Here is an 18,773-nt window from a genome sequence, read left to right as displayed (position 1 = left end):
TAGAAGAGGGAGCTGAAAGAGCTGTAATCCCTGTTAAAAATGCTTCTTTTATTGTCTAAGACACCTTCCTCTTTCCAGTCATGCATGTTTACAACTTCTGTCATCCTCAGCTTCCCATTCCCACCTCATGCATTTATTCATGTGCCCAAATCTCCTACCTCAACCCTTCTAAGTCCATAACATCCCTGAAAAAAGCCCCCTTCTCTCTACTCATATAACCAGCACCCTAGTTCATCCTCTTAGTACTTCTCATCAATCTCCTTACCTCAAATGTGTCCCTACTCTAGTTCATCCTTCACATAAACATCAAAGTAATTAAAACACAGGATGATCATGTAACCCTCTCCTGCATATTCAATATAAACTCTTAACCCCTGTTACCTCTAGGATTAAAGTATAAACTCCTATATTTGGTATTTAAAGCCCTTTCACCTTTTCTGTCTTTCCATACATTACTCTCCTCTGTACACTTCCCCCAAATGCTGTTCATTCTTGGGATTCTGCCCAAATCCCATTGTGCAATATGGTCATCCAAAGCTTTAATATCAGTTCACCATTCTCTTAAGTTGAATAGCAGTGTAGGTTTTTGCCTATAGTTTTAAATGCCCATGAACATTTTAACCTATTCCCAAAACTAAACTACATGTGCACAAGATGGCCAGTAAGAAGAGGAGGGGTCAGAATACAGTGGTCTAAACCTTCTCTATATTGATTAATACAATAGAGTGGCTGACTGCTGTAGATGCAGGTTATGCAAAATTTACTTTGTCATGACTAGTGAAAATTCTATTTGATAGTTCAACTTTAATTACTATGAATATGAGGTTTTATGCTTATTAACTTGGTATTATTTTGCATTATCTAGCAAAGTTCCAATGGTCCTGTAAAGAAGTCTATGCGTGAGAAGGCTGTTGAGAGGAGAAATGTTAACAAAGAGCATAACAGTAACTTTAAAGCTGGATATATTCCAATTGATGAAGATAGACTCCATAAAACTGGCCTGAGGGGGAGAAAGGGCAATTTAGCCATCTGTGTGATTGTTCTTCTTTTTATCTTGGCTGTCATCAACTTAATTGTAAGTAAAACATATGGTATGCTTAATGTTTTCCATTATTAGTGTAAAGAATTTATTTGTTCCTCTGGTTTTGACTTGTAGTGATATGAACTATTTGCTTGATTTCTCAGATTATGTCTTTTTTACTTGCATCCCTATATCCTGATTTCTTATTTCTCATATTTTCATTTTTGGGTTTTATTTTATGTCTAAAATCAATAATATATTACTTCTATCACTAATATAATCATTTTGTAACTTAACTGAGAAAATACAGTTGTGATGAATAAACAAATATAGCCAGATATAGCTTACCTGAGATTAATTTGTTTGAACCACTTAATTATACATAACTGTTTATATCTTATTTCCCCAACTATATTTTTTGATAAGTACTCAAGGGTAAGGACTAAGTGTTTATGGTTATTTTTTTTTTTTGCCTCTAGCACAGTAGGTTTTCAATAACTATTTGTTGTATTGCTCACAAAAATAAGGCTGCTAGCTATAATCCAGTTTGTCTCTCCCTTTTTTTTTAAAACCCTTACCTTCTATCTTAGAATCAATACTTGGTATTGGTTCCAAGGCAGAAGAGTGGTAAGGGCTAGGCAATGGGGGTTAAGTGACTTGCCCAGGGTTATACAGCTAGGAAGTGTCTGAGGGCAGATCTGAACCTAGGACCTCCTGCCTTTAGGCCTGGCTCTCAATCCCCTGAGCTACCCAGCTGCCCCTAGTTGCCTTTTTTGTTTTTAATGGAAGAAATATAAAATAAATAAAAACTAAACAGTATATGCCCCACTCTTAGCTTTTGGCCCTATCATAAGACCATTGCTTAGACTAGACTTCTCTTTAAAATATGAAGCAAAAAATTATTTTTTCAATTGCCTCTTCTAAAAAAATCACAGGCAACATTTGAACTTAGCATAGGCAGAAAGTATCTCAGGTGACCATCATTTCCCCCAAGAGATCACTCAGATCTCATGATGCCCATGAGTCTTCCTGACCAGGTGAGTTGATGGTGTTATCCCAAACTTGCAGATAAGACAGGTAAGGCTAAGGGAGTTTGAGTGACTTGGCTAATGCTACAAGGCTTATAGGTTGTATAAAGTATGTGAGATTTGAACTTAGGTCTGATTACTATAAAGTCAGAAATAGAAGGGAATTCATTAGGTAGCCCAAATCCCTTCATTTTATGTATAAGGAAACTAAGTTCCAAAAGTGGTTAAAAGACTTTCACAAGTTCACACAGGTCATAAGTAGAACTGGGTTTTGGACCCAGGTCCTCTATTTCCAAATGCAGCTTTCTGCTGCCTTATGTTGCCTCCCAAGAATACTTTTCACCATCTTGTGAAGTACTCATTGGGAAATTACTTAAGAAAAGTTGAGTGTAATGAAACATTACTGTGCCATAAGAAACAATATGAATAATTCAAAGAAATTTGGGAATATGTGTATGAACTTACACTAAGAAAGAGCCACCAAGAGACCAATATACTCAATGACTACAGTACTATAGAGGTAAATGATAGAAAAAGGTAACTGAACTCACTTTAAATACAATGATCAGTTGATTCCAGAAGACAAATAATGAAATACATCTTCCTGTCAATAAAGAGGTGAGAAACTTTTGGTTCTAAATGTCGTATATATTGGCATATATAATTTCTACATTTTACTCTCTTATTATTCTTCATTCATCGTCGTATTTATGCATACCTTTTTCTTTTCCTAGGACTTTGCTTCCCAGGACTTCATATTTTTTACATTTTAATAATAATAATTTTTTTTACATTTTAATAATAATACACATTTTTTTAATATACCATTACCTTATGGCTAGGCAATGTGAGTTAAGTGACCTGCCCAGGGTCACACAGCTAGAAAGCTTTTGAGGCCAGATTTGAACCTAGGACCTCCTGTCTCTGGGCCTGGCTCTCAATTCACTGAACTACTCAGTTGTCCCCTACACATTTATTTTCATTACTCATTTATTTTTTAAATGATGTTCTTTAAAAGTTTGTCATTTATGGGATCACAACATTTATATTCTATTTCTTTTAGAAATTACTTTATTATTTCTTTTTGTTTTCTTTGAAAGGATTTTTAGGGGTTTTTTTTACCCTAATTATGTCTGATGTTATGCTAAATGTAATACTGAGCTTGTCTCACTGTTTTAGATAACACTGGTTATCTGGGCTGTGATCCGAATTGGACCCAATGGCTGTGACAGTATGGAATTCCATGAGAGTGGTTTGCTTCGATTTAAACAAGTATCTGATATGGGAGTTATACATCCTCTTTATAAGAGCACAGTAGGAGGCAGACGTAATGAAAATTTGGTTATCACTGGCAATAACCAACCAGTAAGTTATCACAATAATTAAAGCAAAAATGGGAATGGAATATTATTGGAAATTATTTATTTATGATTTATTATGTTAGCTATTTATGAAAGTTATTTACATTTTTTATTTTTTTATGAAAGAATGTATATTCATTTTTATTACTAATCAGAAAGTGAACATTAAACCGTATGAACTCTCTGATCTCTTCTAAGTCAGTGATTTGTGATTTTTTTTGAAAAGTTAAAAGTAAGAATTTTTCTCTGTAGAAAATCAAACTATTCATTTTTACTAGAGTGTATGTTTTCTTCAAATTCCATATTTAATTTTTTCACAGTATATAATGATTAGTCTTTTACATGGGGAATTTCACTACTAAAAATTATTAAGAATATACATTATATTCATTTTCTACTTCAGGAGAAAGTGGCTATTAGTATATACCTTTCTGGTCCAGAAAACTTACACTGTTCCAGGGCTCTTCCTGACTTATAGGTGCCACTACCAATGTCCCTAATTCAGCCTAATGCTGAAGTGCCATGAACTATGTTTTGTATCATATTAGGAATAGCCATTGCCATTCCTTTCTTCATTATAGAAGTACACAATATATCTTTTTATAGCAGCTGCTTTTTCATATAGAGCAAAGTTGGGTCTGCAAAGAATCTTTGTCATTGAGGGATGTTTTAAAATATATTTCCATGGATTTTGTTTATGATGTTTTGAAACTATATTCACCATAAAGTATGTTTCTAAAGATTGTTTTTCAGCAAGGAACAACGAAACTCAGTGTAGAAAAGAACAAAACTTCTATTACAAGTGACATTGGCATGCAGTTTTTTGACCCAAGGACTCAAAATATTTTATTCAGTACAGACTATGAAACCCACGAATTTCATTTGCCAAGTGGAGTAAAGAGTTTGAATGTACAAAAAGCATCTACTGAAAGGGTATGGATTTTATTTTTGTTTTTTATATAATTAATAATAGTGGAGTCATTATTTGATTCTTTAAAATAGAAATATGGTTTTATGTAATTAAGCTTTGTACAAAGATAGATACATAGTTTCATTGAATAAGAAGAATATGAGACTATATTTCCTTTGTAAGTCTCTTTAATTTCTTTTTAGCTCAGTTTCCTCATCTTCAAAGTGGACATCATAATATCTACTTTTCAAAATTCCCAGGAATAGTCTTCCTTTTGAAATAAAAATTAATCTCACATAGTGTAACTATTTATGGTAATAATTCTTACATAGATTTATAAAGCCATATTTTGATATATTTCTTTGTCTTTTTTAGATTACCAGTAATGCAACCAGTGATTTAAATATAAAAGTTGATGGGCGTGCCATTGTCCGAGGGAATGAAGGTGTATTCATTATGGGCAAGACCATTGAATTTCACGTGGGTGGTAATATGGAATTAAAAGCTGTAAGTACATATTTTAAAAATTAAGAAAATTATTTCAATATGAGAATTAAAAATATAGGACTTCATTTCCCATTTGTTACTGCTGCTAAATTTTCAAATTTTAAAAAGTCAAAAACAAATTATTTTAAATCACTTATTCAAATACAGTTACAGATTCCACAGCATGAAAACAAATAGCAGAGTCATTAATTATGTTTCTATTTTTATTTCCATTATTAAGATGAATGGTTTTAAAAAGGGTTTCAACATTGATCACATACATATACAGGAAATTTTATTTAGATTTCAAAAAAAGTTTGAATTTTGTAATGTTTGTGTTTCACACTACAAGCTGGGTTTACTAAACACTTTCACATATTCTCGATTCTAACCAGAGTACATTCATTCTTCAGTTCATTAATCAGTTCTTCCTCTTAAAATTCTTAATTTTCTTCAAAGTTCATTCTAAGTGCCACCTTCTACCTGAGTCCTTTGATGAGCTCTCCAGATACTGGCACTATCTCCCCACCCCCAAATTATCTTATATATACTTAGTCATGTTTTTTCCCCCAGTAGACTAAAGGTTCTTGACTATGGGGACTGTTTCATCTTTGTCCTTATATCATCAGTACTTAGCACAGAACCTAGCAGAGAATAAAAAATAAAAGCTTGTTGAGTCATTGATTGAACAAACTTTTATTAAGCAAGTTCAAGGATTGTGCTGAGGACTAAGGATACAAAGAAAAAAATAAAACAGTCCCTGCCCCCTCAAGAGCCTAATGGGGAAAAAATGACCACACTAATAACATTACAAAATAAATTCAAAGTAAATAAGAAATAATTTCTGGCAAGGGGAGAATACTAAGAATTAGGGGGATAAGGAAAGGCTGCAGATACAAGAGAGAGACTTGAAGACTAGAATTCTAATAGGTGGAGGTGAGAAGGGATATTTCAGGACAGGGAGATAACCTGTACAAAGATATGGAGAGAGGAGAAGATGGTATGTCCTAGATAGGAACTAGCAAATAAGTGAATTTGGCTGGAACATAGAATGTGGGATTAGGCATAATAGCACTCATTAAGTATTTCTTAAGCAATTATTCTTGTGCTAGATACTGAGGATATAAATGCTACAAATGAAACAATATCTTTTTGCAAGGAGCTTAAGTTCCAAAGATAGACACAAAGGACATCTCAGTATATACAGAATAAATGTAAAGGAATCAATACAGGGTGTCCCAAGAGTCTTGGTGCAGCTTTAAGAGCTTATTCTGTAAACTGTAAATATAAATGTTTTTATCTATTTTAGAATTATACTAGGATAGATATATAGTGAGAAAAATACATCATTTGGTAAGTCACTGAATACCTTTTTATCTTAGTTTCCTCATCTACAAAATAGATACAATATGTGATTTACAAAATCCCCTTTAAACTTTAAGAACCTAAAATTGCATTGACTTTTGGGATACCCTGTATGAAGTAGTTCAGTACAAGATTGTTACTGTCTTCTGTACTCAAAAAGGACCAAAATGACATCGCCTTATCAGGGTCAGTATAGCTGATCAGATCAATCCATCAAAAACCTTTTCCACAGATAACTATTCCTCAATTGTTGGACATCCTTTTATTTTCCAGTTTTTTAACACCACAAAAGATCTACTATAAATATTTTTGTACACATAGGACCTTTTTCCTACTTTTTTTTTTAAACCCTTACCTTCCGTCTTAGAGTCAATACTGTGTATTGGCTCCAAGGCAGAAGAGTGGTAAGGGCTAGGCAATGGGGGTCAAGTGACTTGCCCAGGGTCACCCAGCTGGGAAGTGTCTGAGGCCATATTTGAACCTAGGACCTCCCATCTCTAGACCTGGCTCTCAATCTTTTTCCTACTTTTTAAATCATTTTTGGGCAGTAGAACTTATAGTTGTATAGGACATGTATTGTTTAGTAACTTTCTTGGTATAGAACTCTAAATTTATTTCTGGAATGGTTATAACCAATTACAAGTACACCAGAAGTGCATCAGATACCTGTTTTTCTCCATCTCTCTAACATGTATTCTAACATTTATCTTTTTTTTGGTCGTCTTTGCTGATCTAATTGATATGAGGTAGATCTCATAATTGCTCTAATTTGCATTTTATAATTAGTTGTGATATATACTATTTAATAATAAATTAGAATAGAACAAAAATAAAAGGAAAATAAAATGAGCAAAACTAAGAGAATAATTTCTTCAACAACAACACTGTAAAGACTAACAATTTTGAAGGCTCAATAAAGTAACTCATCTCTGATTCCAAAGGATCAGTAATGAAACATAGTATCCTTTTCTTGACAGATGACAGACTTAGGGTACAGAATGAGACACATTTTTGTATGCAGGTGTCAACATGGAAATATAGAAATCCCCAGTTTATTTAGTTTGAGGGTAGAAACCCTAGGTTTTGACCTTGTCACAGGAGAGTTTTCCCCCAAGGTCCCACTGCACCAGACAATAGACATCCACCTCAGATGGGGAGGAAAATCCTATCAGAAGTCAAGTAAGCTCTTTTGTCTCCAGAAGCCTTTCCCAGTATATCACACCCTCCTTTTGAGGATCAAACTCTGCACTTGCCCCTTGCAAGAGGGCTACCTACTGTGCCAAAGGGGAAGTGGATGTCTATTGTCTCGGGAAGTGGGACCTTCCCTCAGGGGGAAACTCTCCTGTGACAAGGTCAAAACCTGGGGTTTCTACCCTCAAACTAAATAAACTGGGGATTTCTATATTTCCATGTTGACACAGGCAATGAGGGAATTTGTTTTGCTTGACTATGCATATTTGTTAAAAGGAATTTGTTATTCTTTTTTTTTTTCCAATGGAGTTAGGGTTGGGACAGAGGGAAAAGAGATTTCAGTTAATTTTTCAAAAAAATTTAAATAGCTATGAGGTCAACTCTGTTTAGTTTAAAAAGAGGCTTTTCGCAGAGTCACAGTAATCTATTAATGCAATGTAAAAACAAAACTTCACTAAACTTGGGGGGGGGGGGGGTTGGTGCTTGGGCTGCATCTTGAGGAAAGAAAGAAGGAATTCTGTGAGATGGAGGTGAGGAGGAAGTGCATCCAGGCTCTGGAGACTGACAGTTAAGAGGCCTAGAGGTGGAAAATATCTTCATTTGTGAATGAACAGGGTGGAGAACAATTAGGCTGAATTAAAGAATACAAGAGGGCAGTAATACACCCTGATGTTGGAGAGAGATTGGGGCAGGGTCCTTAGAGGATTTAAAGGCTAATCAAAGTTTGTATTTTATTCAAGAGGCAGTAAAGAGCCACTAGAATTTGTAGAGAGACTACTGTGCCTAAGGAAAATCATTGTCAGCAGTAGGGAGAATGGATCAAAATGGGGTGAGAAACGGAAACCAATGAAATTGCCAGGATCAACCTTTGTGTCTTGGAAAAATAGAGCATCCCAGGGACCCCTTTTCCAAATTATGCTTTTAAAATACATAAACATATATAGGATTACAAAGGAAACCAATTATAACGAAATAATCATGACTAAAAAAAATTCATCAACCTCAGGTTAAAAGCTCTTTATTTAGGTAAAAAGGTCATGAGGGCCTGAACTCAGGTGCTCGCTCTTTAGAGAACCAATTGGAGCTAGGTGTGTTGTAGAGGAAGGAATGCAAAGATCTGACATCTAATTAGGGGTTAGGGAGAATGTGGAGTTGATGACAACAAATCTTTAAGACTAGGACACTTTTTTTTTTATTCAAAGATATCTTATTTTCCCAATTACATTTATAATTTTTCCAATTACAATTTATAATTACATATGTAATATTTTTCAACATACATTTTACAAAATTATAAGATCCACACTGTCTCCCTTCCTTCTCTCCCCCCTAATTGGAGATGGTAACCAATTTGATCTGGGCCATGCATGCATTATCATGGAAAACACACTTCCAGATTGGTCATTACTGTAAAAGTGTACTCGTGCAAACCAAAACCCAGAAATAAAACCATAAATAACTGATGTCAACTATTTGATCCTCATCCATCCAACTCAGCAATTCTTTCTCTGGAGATGGATAGCATTCCCTGTCCTAAGTCCTTCAGAATTGTTCCAGGTCATTTTATTAGACAGTAGTTGGAAAGTTTATAAGGGGGAAGAGTATTGGAGGAAAAATGGTGAATCCTGTTTTGGATATGTTGTATTTAATATGCCATACACCCAGAAAGGTGGGCTAGAGCCAGAGTGGGAAGGACTTTAAATGCCATGCAGTGGTGTTTATATAAGGCAGTAGGGAACCACTAGAGAACAGGAGAAGCATGGGGTTAGTGTGCTTTAGGAATTGATAGTAATTTGGCTCTCTGTAAAGTCTGAATTGGAGAGATGAGAAAATCTAGGCCAGGATTAGTAGGATATTGCAGTAGTGTAAGCAAGAGGCAAAGATAACCTGAATTAGTGTCGCATCTATGTGTGAGTGGAGGAAAGGGGACAGAAGTATGACTTGTGGAGGTAAAAGGCTTGGCAATTAAGTGGTTAGGGAAGGTGAGAGAGAGTGAGGAATAGAGAATGATTTTTTGAACTTAGTTGAAAGATTTTGGTTCTCTTAACAGAATCTGTCATATTGTGAAAACTGATATATTCCAGGAAGAAAGATGGTGAATTCTATTTTGGATATGCTGAGTTTGAGAAGCCTACTGAACACTGAATTGGAAATGTCCAATAGGCCATTGGTGAGAGGAGAGAGGCTCAGGAGAGAGATGCATACAGATCTTGGAGCCATTTGCATAGAGATAGTAATTAAACCCATGAGAACTGATGAGATCTTCAAGTAAAAGGATTTAGAGAGAAGAAAAGGAGAGGGCCTAAGACAGAACAGGATATAGAGACGGCAAAGAAGTAGCCAGAGAAGTAGAAGGGGAACCAAGAGAGCAGTGTTACAAAAAAACCCAGGCAGGAGAGAGTATCCAGGTGGAGGTGGTGGTCCAAAATGCCAAGAACATTAAGAATAGTGAAGACTGAGGGAAAAAACTACTGGATTTAACAATTATGGGCAGATTTAACAATTGGCAGAGGTATGGGTACCTTGGAGAGAGTAGTTTCAGTTGTGTGAAAGGGTCTAAACAATTAGACTTGCTACTAGAAGTGTAAACAATCTGGCAATTAAATGCATTTGCAAAATATTCTTTCATGTGATGGATATTAGCCACCTTTAATATTCATTCATTGTCATCATTCATAGAATATTCTGTGCTCTGGTTCATTAATTGTTTTTCAATTCCAAAACCAAGCAACCGGGAGCAGGTGGGTAGCTCAGTGGATTGACAACCAGGCCTAAAGATGGAAGGTCCTAGGTTCAAATCTGACCTCAGACACTTCCCAGCTGTGTGACTCTTGGCAAGTCATTTGACCCCCATTGCCTAGCCCTTACCACTCTTCTGCTTTGGAACCAATACACAGTATTGATTTCAAGATGGAGGTAAGGGTTTAAAAAAAAAAAACAAGCAACATAAACATATTCTAAAAAATGCAAGGAGCTACAAATAACTTAATATTCTACATAATTTGGTAATTTAGTTTTTCAAAATCAATACTAAGTATCAGTTTTAAGGCAGAAGGAGTGATAAGGGCTAGGCAATTGGAGTTAAGTGACTTGCCCAGGATCACAAAGATAGAAAGTATTTGAGGCTTGATTGAACCCAGAATTCCTGTCTTAGGGTCCTGGCTCTCTCTCCACTGAGTCCCTAGCTGCCCTAGTAATACATTTTTAATTTGGGTTTTGAAGAATGAGATTTATTTTTCTTAATCATTTTTTAAAGTATGCATGGTATATGTCTCATGATATAAGGTACTTTGATATTAAAAGAATGACTAAACCATGATTCTGTCAAGGAGTTAAGTAGCAGTAGTGAACACTTTGTTGAGCAGCCATTGCATTCAGGAATTATTGTTGGTGGATAGGTGCAGTAATGTTTTTCTCCCATGTGTATATATGTATCATAAAAGAGAAAGTAGAGAAATATTAGTTGAAACTCATGCTGCATATGAAACCAGAAAAAAAGAATGAAGCTTGTAGCTAAAGGGAAAAGTGGCAGGTTCTTTTTTTATGCAAAAAAGGATCAGCTCTTGATGACAAAGAGTTGGAAGGCATCTCAGAGGCCATATAGTCTAATTTTCATTTTGCAGAGAAGTTAAGTAATTTATCCAAGGTCATACATGTAGAATAAGAGACAGAATATGAGCTGTCATTCTTAGATTCCAGAGTCAGTGTTTTTTTCTATTATGCCATGCTGATTTACTGACGTTTCCTCTATTACACACAAAACCCCCCCAAGAAACATAATTTTATGGAACATTTATCACCTTATAATGTAATATTCATGCTACATATTTGTAAAAATTCTCTAGTGAAAAATGATTTCAGAATATTAAGCAACATCTGTTGCAGAAGATGAAGAAGTAGATACATTTCTGTCAAGAACTCTATAAGGTGCATTTGGACCTTCCCAAATACATCAGCCTCTTCTTTGATATTTGGTGACTTCAGTGCACAGTAGACATAAATCAGGAAGGTGAGAATTTGTTGGAAAATATAGATCAGAAAACTAGAATAAGAGAGGTCAAAGACCTTTACATAAAAACCTCACATTTGTATATCATAAATACTATCTTTGAGGAAAAAAAATATAAGTGCATGATAAGCACTTAGCAACACCACAAAAAATTGAAATTTATTCTGTTACCCAGCAACCTGTCACTTTTCTTGAGGTCATTTCTGTATCAGCCTTGTATGTGTAGTTAGATCACCATCCTGTTAAGAGCAAAGATCAAAATTAGAATAAAAATGAGGAAAACATAAACATAATTGACCTGGAATAAATAAGTTATTGATGAAAATAGAATTCAAATAGAAAAAGAACATTGACACTCACTAAATTAATTTCAGAAGGACATTTAACCAATGTAAAACATTTATCATAACAACGAGGCAAAAAGATCCTCCAAAAGATCTTAGCAAATATTTGCCTTAACCTGTGAAGGAAAGAAGACAAGCCAAAAGCAATACTAGTTAAAAATATAAATTCAGATTACCTCAAAGCATCATGCTTGGCATATATATAGTAAGAGTTTAATAAATGCTTTAGAGTAAATATAAGCAGTGGAAGGTAAAACAAATGTGAAGAATCTTCATAAGAGAACCAACTAAGAATTCATCCCCATCCTCCAAAAAAATATTTAAGGGAAATAGAAAGATAAAGGGAAAAAATGGAATTGCTCTAAAAAAATTTTTTATGACAATTTTTTTTCACCAGCAAGGACAATGGAGTAGCCACATCTGGACTCTTAATTTCACAATCCCAAATGTGCTTAAAGAAAATGTAGAAATAACACTAAAGAGGAAAAAGGAAAAACCAGTCATCTTAGACCACATATACACAGAGCAGATCTATACTGTAGGTGACATAATTGTAGGAGCATTGAGGCATCACAGGATATCCAAAAAAAGAAAAGATAGTAAAGGCATGGAAAGATTCTTGAACCTTGTTAATAATGAGATAAAGGCAGTTAAAAAAACATCAAAATATACTGACCTAAGAGAATAATCTAAATATGTATCAAGAGCATCATTGGTGAAGGTATTTGATACCTTTCACAAAAAACAAGTTGCCAGGTTTTGCAGGTGATATTCTACTGTAGTCTACATCTTCACCATCCTACAGTTAACTGAAAGATATAGAGAATATGAACTCCCTGGGGCAATGAAGAAGCCCATGGTGGGTGTGAATGGGCTATAGTATAAAACTAATAAGGAATTGTAATGAATGTATGCAAAGAAATATGATAAAAAATGGGCATAAATGTAGTAATCCACGTGTACCACTCATAATTTGAAAACAGGAATAATTTGCCATTTTAATTTAGCCACAGCTACGAAAGTACTTTGACATAGTAGAAAAGTATCTTTTATCTATAGTTAAATTAAAATAAATCAAGTTTAAAAGACATATAATTCAACTTATGGGAACAATAGTAAGTAATTAAATTTTCATAATAGACTATTTAAAATAAGAACATTAAGTTTTAAAAGATTAAACTGACCACTGGGTGGCAGAAGCAGTATGAATTTTGAAAGTTACTATTCCTGCATTTGTTTCAAGATACAGTTAAAGAAATCATTGTGAAACAACAATAGCATAAATAATAAATAATTCATTATGTGAATCACTGTGGCAGAGGAGCTAGAGAGCTAGCTTCAGCACCAGGAGGATCTGAGATGATCCTGCCTCTAATAGATTGACTACTTCACCTAGTGAGTCACAGAATTTCTTGATGCTCCAGGCAACTCTACAGGCCAGTGATAGCAAACCTTTTAGAGACAGAGTGCCAGGCCCCACCCCACCCCCTAGAGATCTTGTGCCCTGCCCCTCCCCACCGTCAAGTGCTGGGCACACCCCAACCCTCCTTATCCCCACAAACGGGAGGGAGAAAGCACTCCCATTGGGCAGAGGGGTGGAGGATATGAAAAAATGTTGTCAGGCATATATGGAGAGGAGAAGGGGAGCAGTTCCACTTGAGAGGGTGCACAGCAGCTGCATGCCCACAGAGAGCACTCTTTGTGCCATCTTTGGCACCCGTGTCATAGGTTCACCATCACTACAATAGGCCATAAATTGCAGAAGATTTGCCAGTCTGCATGTGGTAAAAGGGAGTTTCATAACTCAGAGTTCTCTAAATACATAAAAATCACATGTTCAAGTCAATATATGTATACAGAGTCATATAAATCTATGTACTTCCAAAAGCAGGAAGAAATGCATGATTTCCATGCTTCTTAAATGTGTTTTCTTGCTAATATTTTTCAGCATTTTTTTTTGTTTAAATACAATTAAGATTAAAAGAGTTAACAGTTTGTTGAAATGATTATTTTAGACTTATGGTACCAGATTCATCTTACAGCTACAGAAGAAAATTCTCTTTTCTAATGAAGATTCTTTGCTGAGTGATACCAAGAATGGGTCAAAAGCTCAAATCATAATTGTAGCCAAATTACATTTTAATTTGGTTAAATAGGATAACAAACAAATAGGACTGTTAAACACTTTAGAAGTGTTGTAATATAATCTTCCTGAAATCCTGTAGTGAAAAATAACTTTATATTACTTTTTAGAGCTAACAGATTATATCCAAAATAGTTTCATTTAACATAAATTTAGTTCAAATTATAGCATAATACTCCAGTAGGTTCCCACAAAAAAAATTTTTTGAATACATACATGATAAAAAAAAATTGGGGGAGTCTGGTCTGTACCAAATTGTTTGGAATGTTACTATTTAATAGTTTGAATCCTATAATAATGACAAAGCAATAGGAATTAAATATTTTTCCTGACCTAGAAAAATACATATTCCTCATGTTATTTATCAAAATCATTGTGCACATTTTTATTCAGTAGCATTATGATTAGTAGTATGATTGAGAGGTAGCATTATGTTCTTAACTCAGAACCAGGACGACCTGAGTTCCAGCATAGCTTCTGACATGCCCTGGTCTTATGACTGTGGATGAGTTAATTAACCTCTCAGTGGCCCAAGCAGCTCAAAGACTAACAGAGTAGTTATTGACCTACATTGGTAGAAAGGAATTTTCTTCATCCTAGGAGTTCCCTATACAAATGAAGTCACATTCCTAGTCTCTTTTCTGTCATTATGACTCGGTATATTTGAGACTTTATAAATGACATTAAACTGAGTTTTACTTTTTAATCTTCAGTAGATGTTTGCATGCATTATAAACCTATCATGGCCATTAGAATTCCAGGGTAAAACTAATTTAGTGGTTGAAAAACAAAATGTAGAGCAGGTTGACTATCACATATCAAGCTTTAAAGTCAAGAAGAAAAACCTAGTTGAATTTGAACTCATTTGTCTATTGTAATCCTCTTCTTGTTATTTTGCAGTAAAAAGCATTTATTAACTATTGTTCCCACTACTACTGTTGATAGTAAATGAACCATATTATCATTCTCCCAAATAGGAACACAGCATCATCCTAAATGGATCTGTGATGGTCAGCACCTCTCGCCTACCAAGTTCTTCCTTTGGAGATCAGTTAAACAATGGTGACTGGGTACGCTACAAGCTCTGTATGTGTGCAGATGGAACTCTGTTCAAAGTACAAGTGACAGGCCAAAATATGGGCTGCCAAATCTCAGACAATCCTTGTGGAAACACACATTAGATGAGCTAAGGAGAGAGAAAAGTCATCAGTGTGTTTATACTTGTCTTTACATTTTTTTAAGTGTATGCATGCAACCCATTGTTTTTACAGAGTTTGTGATAATGCATTGTAGTTATTTTAACTGCCTAGCATTAATATATCTGGTATATAACCTCTACATTTAAAGTATTCTGAATGAAAATAGCCAGAACCTTAAAATTTTCCATTAGATTACACTGTGCTGGGTATCAGACAAATCTATTTTTTAAATATTATGAGAAACGAATAAAATCAAAATGAAACATTTTCAAGAAATGTTTTTTAAACACCATTTCTTGTCCATAGAACAAAGGGCTGGTTTAGCTGTTAGATTCAATATAAGTAAGCTTTTGATAATTATGAGGACTGACCACTCATCAAATTATTAAAAAGATATACAATCTAATATAAATATATTTTTTAAATCTGGAAAAATTAAAATTACATTTATAGATTATCTGTGGTTTGGGCTTCTAAGAATAATGACTTTGAAATTTCATACTGAATTAGTCTTGGCCAGAGTCTCTCTTACATGTCAGTGAGATCATGGGAATTTTAAACACATGTTATATGTACTAAGAAAATAGAATCCTAGTTAGAAGTCCTGAAGAAAATATTTTGTGACACCAAATTTTTACTTAAAAGTACTGTTGAGTATAACTATACTATCATTTAATACTAATGAGTATTTAATGTTTTCATTCTGGTAGTACTGCATGAATAGTATAAGCAAACATTTTCATATCTAATCTGAAGCTCTAAGAAGATGAAAAAGAAAGTATTTGGTCCTCAAAAGACCAATTCATGCTAATCTCTTAAGTTGTTTTTTTGTTTGTTTTTTTAAGAATACAAAATGTATTTACTAGAACAGAAGAGATAGTAAGTAAATTTCAAGTCTGTCAAGAGAATTTGACTAGTCATTACCAAATTTAAAAACCAGAAATAAGCTGGTTCCAAAGCACTGCACTAAAATAAGCCCTATACAGTTAGCTGTTTTCTTCATTATTTTTAAGTTAAAGTAGGATTACAGTTCTTTTCTTGACATGCCCCTCTACTCCCCCTTCTACCAACAGTTTGTGTTTAACACATTTCATACTTATACTATTATTATTTTGTTAAATATTATTTACATATAGGCTAAACAAATTCCTTTAAGGATTCCTTAAAGTCAGTTATTGGCCTGCTATTGAAAAGTCCTCAGTGATAAACCACAGGCTCTACCTATTTCTTTTTTATCCAGGAAATAGGTTTAAACTTACATTTATATAGTGTTTTAATCTAGCAAGTATTTTTTTTAATTGTGTAGACAAGGAAGTCTAAAAAAGGCAATTAATATTTTATAGTGTTACTGTGTATATGTAAATAGCATTGAAACTAAATATTTGTCAAAATCTAAATATTACCTTGGATTCATTAAATTTAATCGAAATAACTATTGAATCCTTTCCTAATCCTGAAAGATGCACTTTAAATATTGATGACAAAATTGTGGCCTCTATTAATTATTGCATCTGTTTTGCTAGCACTTTGTCCTTCCACATATACTCCAATTGGAAATCTCATTCAGTTCAAGTTTCCCCTAATGATTCTTTCTGCATATTTGTGTGCTCTATTCAGATTAAGTTATTTTACATAAACTGTAGATAACAGTTTGTTACATACTATTTATTAAATATTCAAAAATTATTATTTTTTATTGGTCATTTGTGTTTTTTGTTTATATGTGCATGTGTATATATACAAATGTATATATATATGTGCTCACCCCCACCCGAAGTACTTTTGACTAGATAGGATCATTTGGGCCAGTTGACAGAATTATTTCAAAGGTTTAGCATCTTTATAAGACTTTATAAGACTCTTTAAGTAAGCAGTCCTTGTGCTACAATGCATTCTTATAAACAGCATAGGAAAACTAAACAGCAAAAAAAGGGGAAGGGAAGGGGGGAATCATAACGTTCATGCAGCTTTAAATATAAATTTGTCATTACTAGCCCTTAACACCAGATGGTGCTTGACTATTCCTGAAGCCAAGTTCATGCAATCCTAGGTTTAGCTTTATAAGGGACACCCAAAAAGGAATCCCCTCTAATAATGCCCTTCCTCAGTGGTCATCAGGCCTCTACTTAAAGAGCTCCAGTGAAGGGAAATCACCTACCTCCAGAGACAGCCCATCCACTTGGGAACAGCCTTCTTAACTAGGATATTTCCCTTCTTTTGATTCTAAACCTTCCTCTCCCAGAATGGGTAAAGTTCTGAAACCCAGCAGTGAACTTCAACAGTATTTAGAATAAGCAGTTGATCCATGACATGACCATGTTATGTTGGAAAGAGCACTGGGTTTGGAGTCAAAGAATCTGGGCTTAATCCCAGCCCTGCCATATAATAATTCTGTGATCTTGGGCAAGTCACACTTCTTTTTAGTCTCATCAATAAAATGAGGGATTTGGACCCTTTTGCTCTAAATCTATGATGCTATGAGATGCGTGAACTTCCTATGCATAACTTGCTGGTCTACACATTTTAAGATATATATTTGTATTATTTCATTATAATTTGTATTGTAATTATTTACAGTAATTATTGTTGCCCATTAGTAATTAAATTCATCTTAGGAGGTGAGAGTTCAGTGGTGCTAAACATGACACTAAAGAGACCATTGTACCTTTGAAATGCTGATAATTTGTAATCTGTTTCAAAGATGTTGGTGTTTACCAATTCTGCCATACAAAAAATAATTCTATAAATCTGTTCCAGATTGCTAACTTTAGTTGATGTAACATGTTAATGACATCTGTTTACAATAAAGATGATATAAATACATTTCTGCCAATTTGTTAAGAGTCATTTGAAAATCGCATCAATGTTAATACAATTAAATGTAGTTGGGTAATGTGACATCATTATTGCTGTCTTAGTTGCCTTTAAAGACGTATTATTATTCATTTGGTCTCCACCGAGGTGACTGGCCTCTAGCTTCCTGCTATGTTCTATCTCACTGTGACCTAGTGAGCTAGTCTGTGCTCTTAGGACAGCCCCAGCAGAGGCTTGCTACCAATATTTTCAGACTACTTCAGAAGGTCACCTGAAGACCTGTCCCCAGTCCCTTCTCAATCTGATTACCTGAAGAGTAAGTATAACTGAATCCATTTTAAATGTGCCTTCAATTCACCCAAGAATCTAAAAATGTACATTGTCTTAAAAGTGATAGAACCTACTAAATTATGTTAAAAGAACACTTTCATTTTCAACAAAAACATTCCAACTAAAGGGTTGTGATCCCATGAATATCTCTTCTGCTTTTTCCTTCTCATTCTTGTTTCCTATTTCTCCTTTGCTAGTCTGGATTCTTTTTTCTTCTCCCAGAGTAAATTTTTTTTTGCCTTCCACTTCCCACTTCCTTATGTCCCATTATTCCATCCCCTAAAAAACCAGTACATTTACTTTCATTTCCAGTTCCCACAGGAACTCATTCTGTAATTTTAGTTTTTTCAATATGAGAAATGAAAATTTTTCACCTTAAGGCATACTAAGGTTTCTCAGTATTCTGGTGGTGATGTGATTGTTAGAGGGCTTCCAGGCCAGCACCCCCTTCAGGTTCAATGTTGGGATGAAATTAGAAACATCTAACCAAGGAAGAGGAGATCAACATTGCCCTAACACAGCAAGAATGAACAAAACAGATACTGGGGCAGTTGGAAAATGTCTAACCACTG

The 18,773-nt window shown here is 34.5% G+C and overlaps 1 protein-coding gene across 3 annotated transcripts in view; it reads left to right on the top strand.

The window, feature by feature from the left end:
* The window catches only part of SGCB (sarcoglycan beta), a 29,756-nt gene extending 11,876 nt beyond the window's left edge, over positions 1 to 17,880 (top strand). For all 3 annotated transcript variants that reach the window (XM_007496465.3, XM_007496466.3, XM_001371655.4), the window contains 5 exons: positions 866 to 1,075; positions 3,229 to 3,414; positions 4,152 to 4,343; positions 4,696 to 4,827; positions 14,836 to 17,880. In XM_007496465.3, coding sequence (XP_007496527.1) covers positions 866 to 1,075; positions 3,229 to 3,414; positions 4,152 to 4,343; positions 4,696 to 4,827; positions 14,836 to 15,039 — 924 coding nt within the window. In that variant the 3' untranslated portion in view covers positions 15,040 to 17,880. The remainder of the gene's footprint in view (positions 1 to 865; positions 1,076 to 3,228; positions 3,415 to 4,151; positions 4,344 to 4,695; positions 4,828 to 14,835) is intronic.
* Positions 17,881 to 18,773: the final 893 nt, after the last annotated feature.

The sequence above is a fragment of the Monodelphis domestica genome, chromosome 6 (assembly GCF_027887165.1).
Source record: "Monodelphis domestica isolate mMonDom1 chromosome 6, mMonDom1.pri, whole genome shotgun sequence".
Taxonomy (NCBI): domain Eukaryota; kingdom Metazoa; phylum Chordata; class Mammalia; order Didelphimorphia; family Didelphidae; genus Monodelphis; species Monodelphis domestica.
This window is presented reverse-complemented; position numbering and strand designations above follow the sequence as displayed.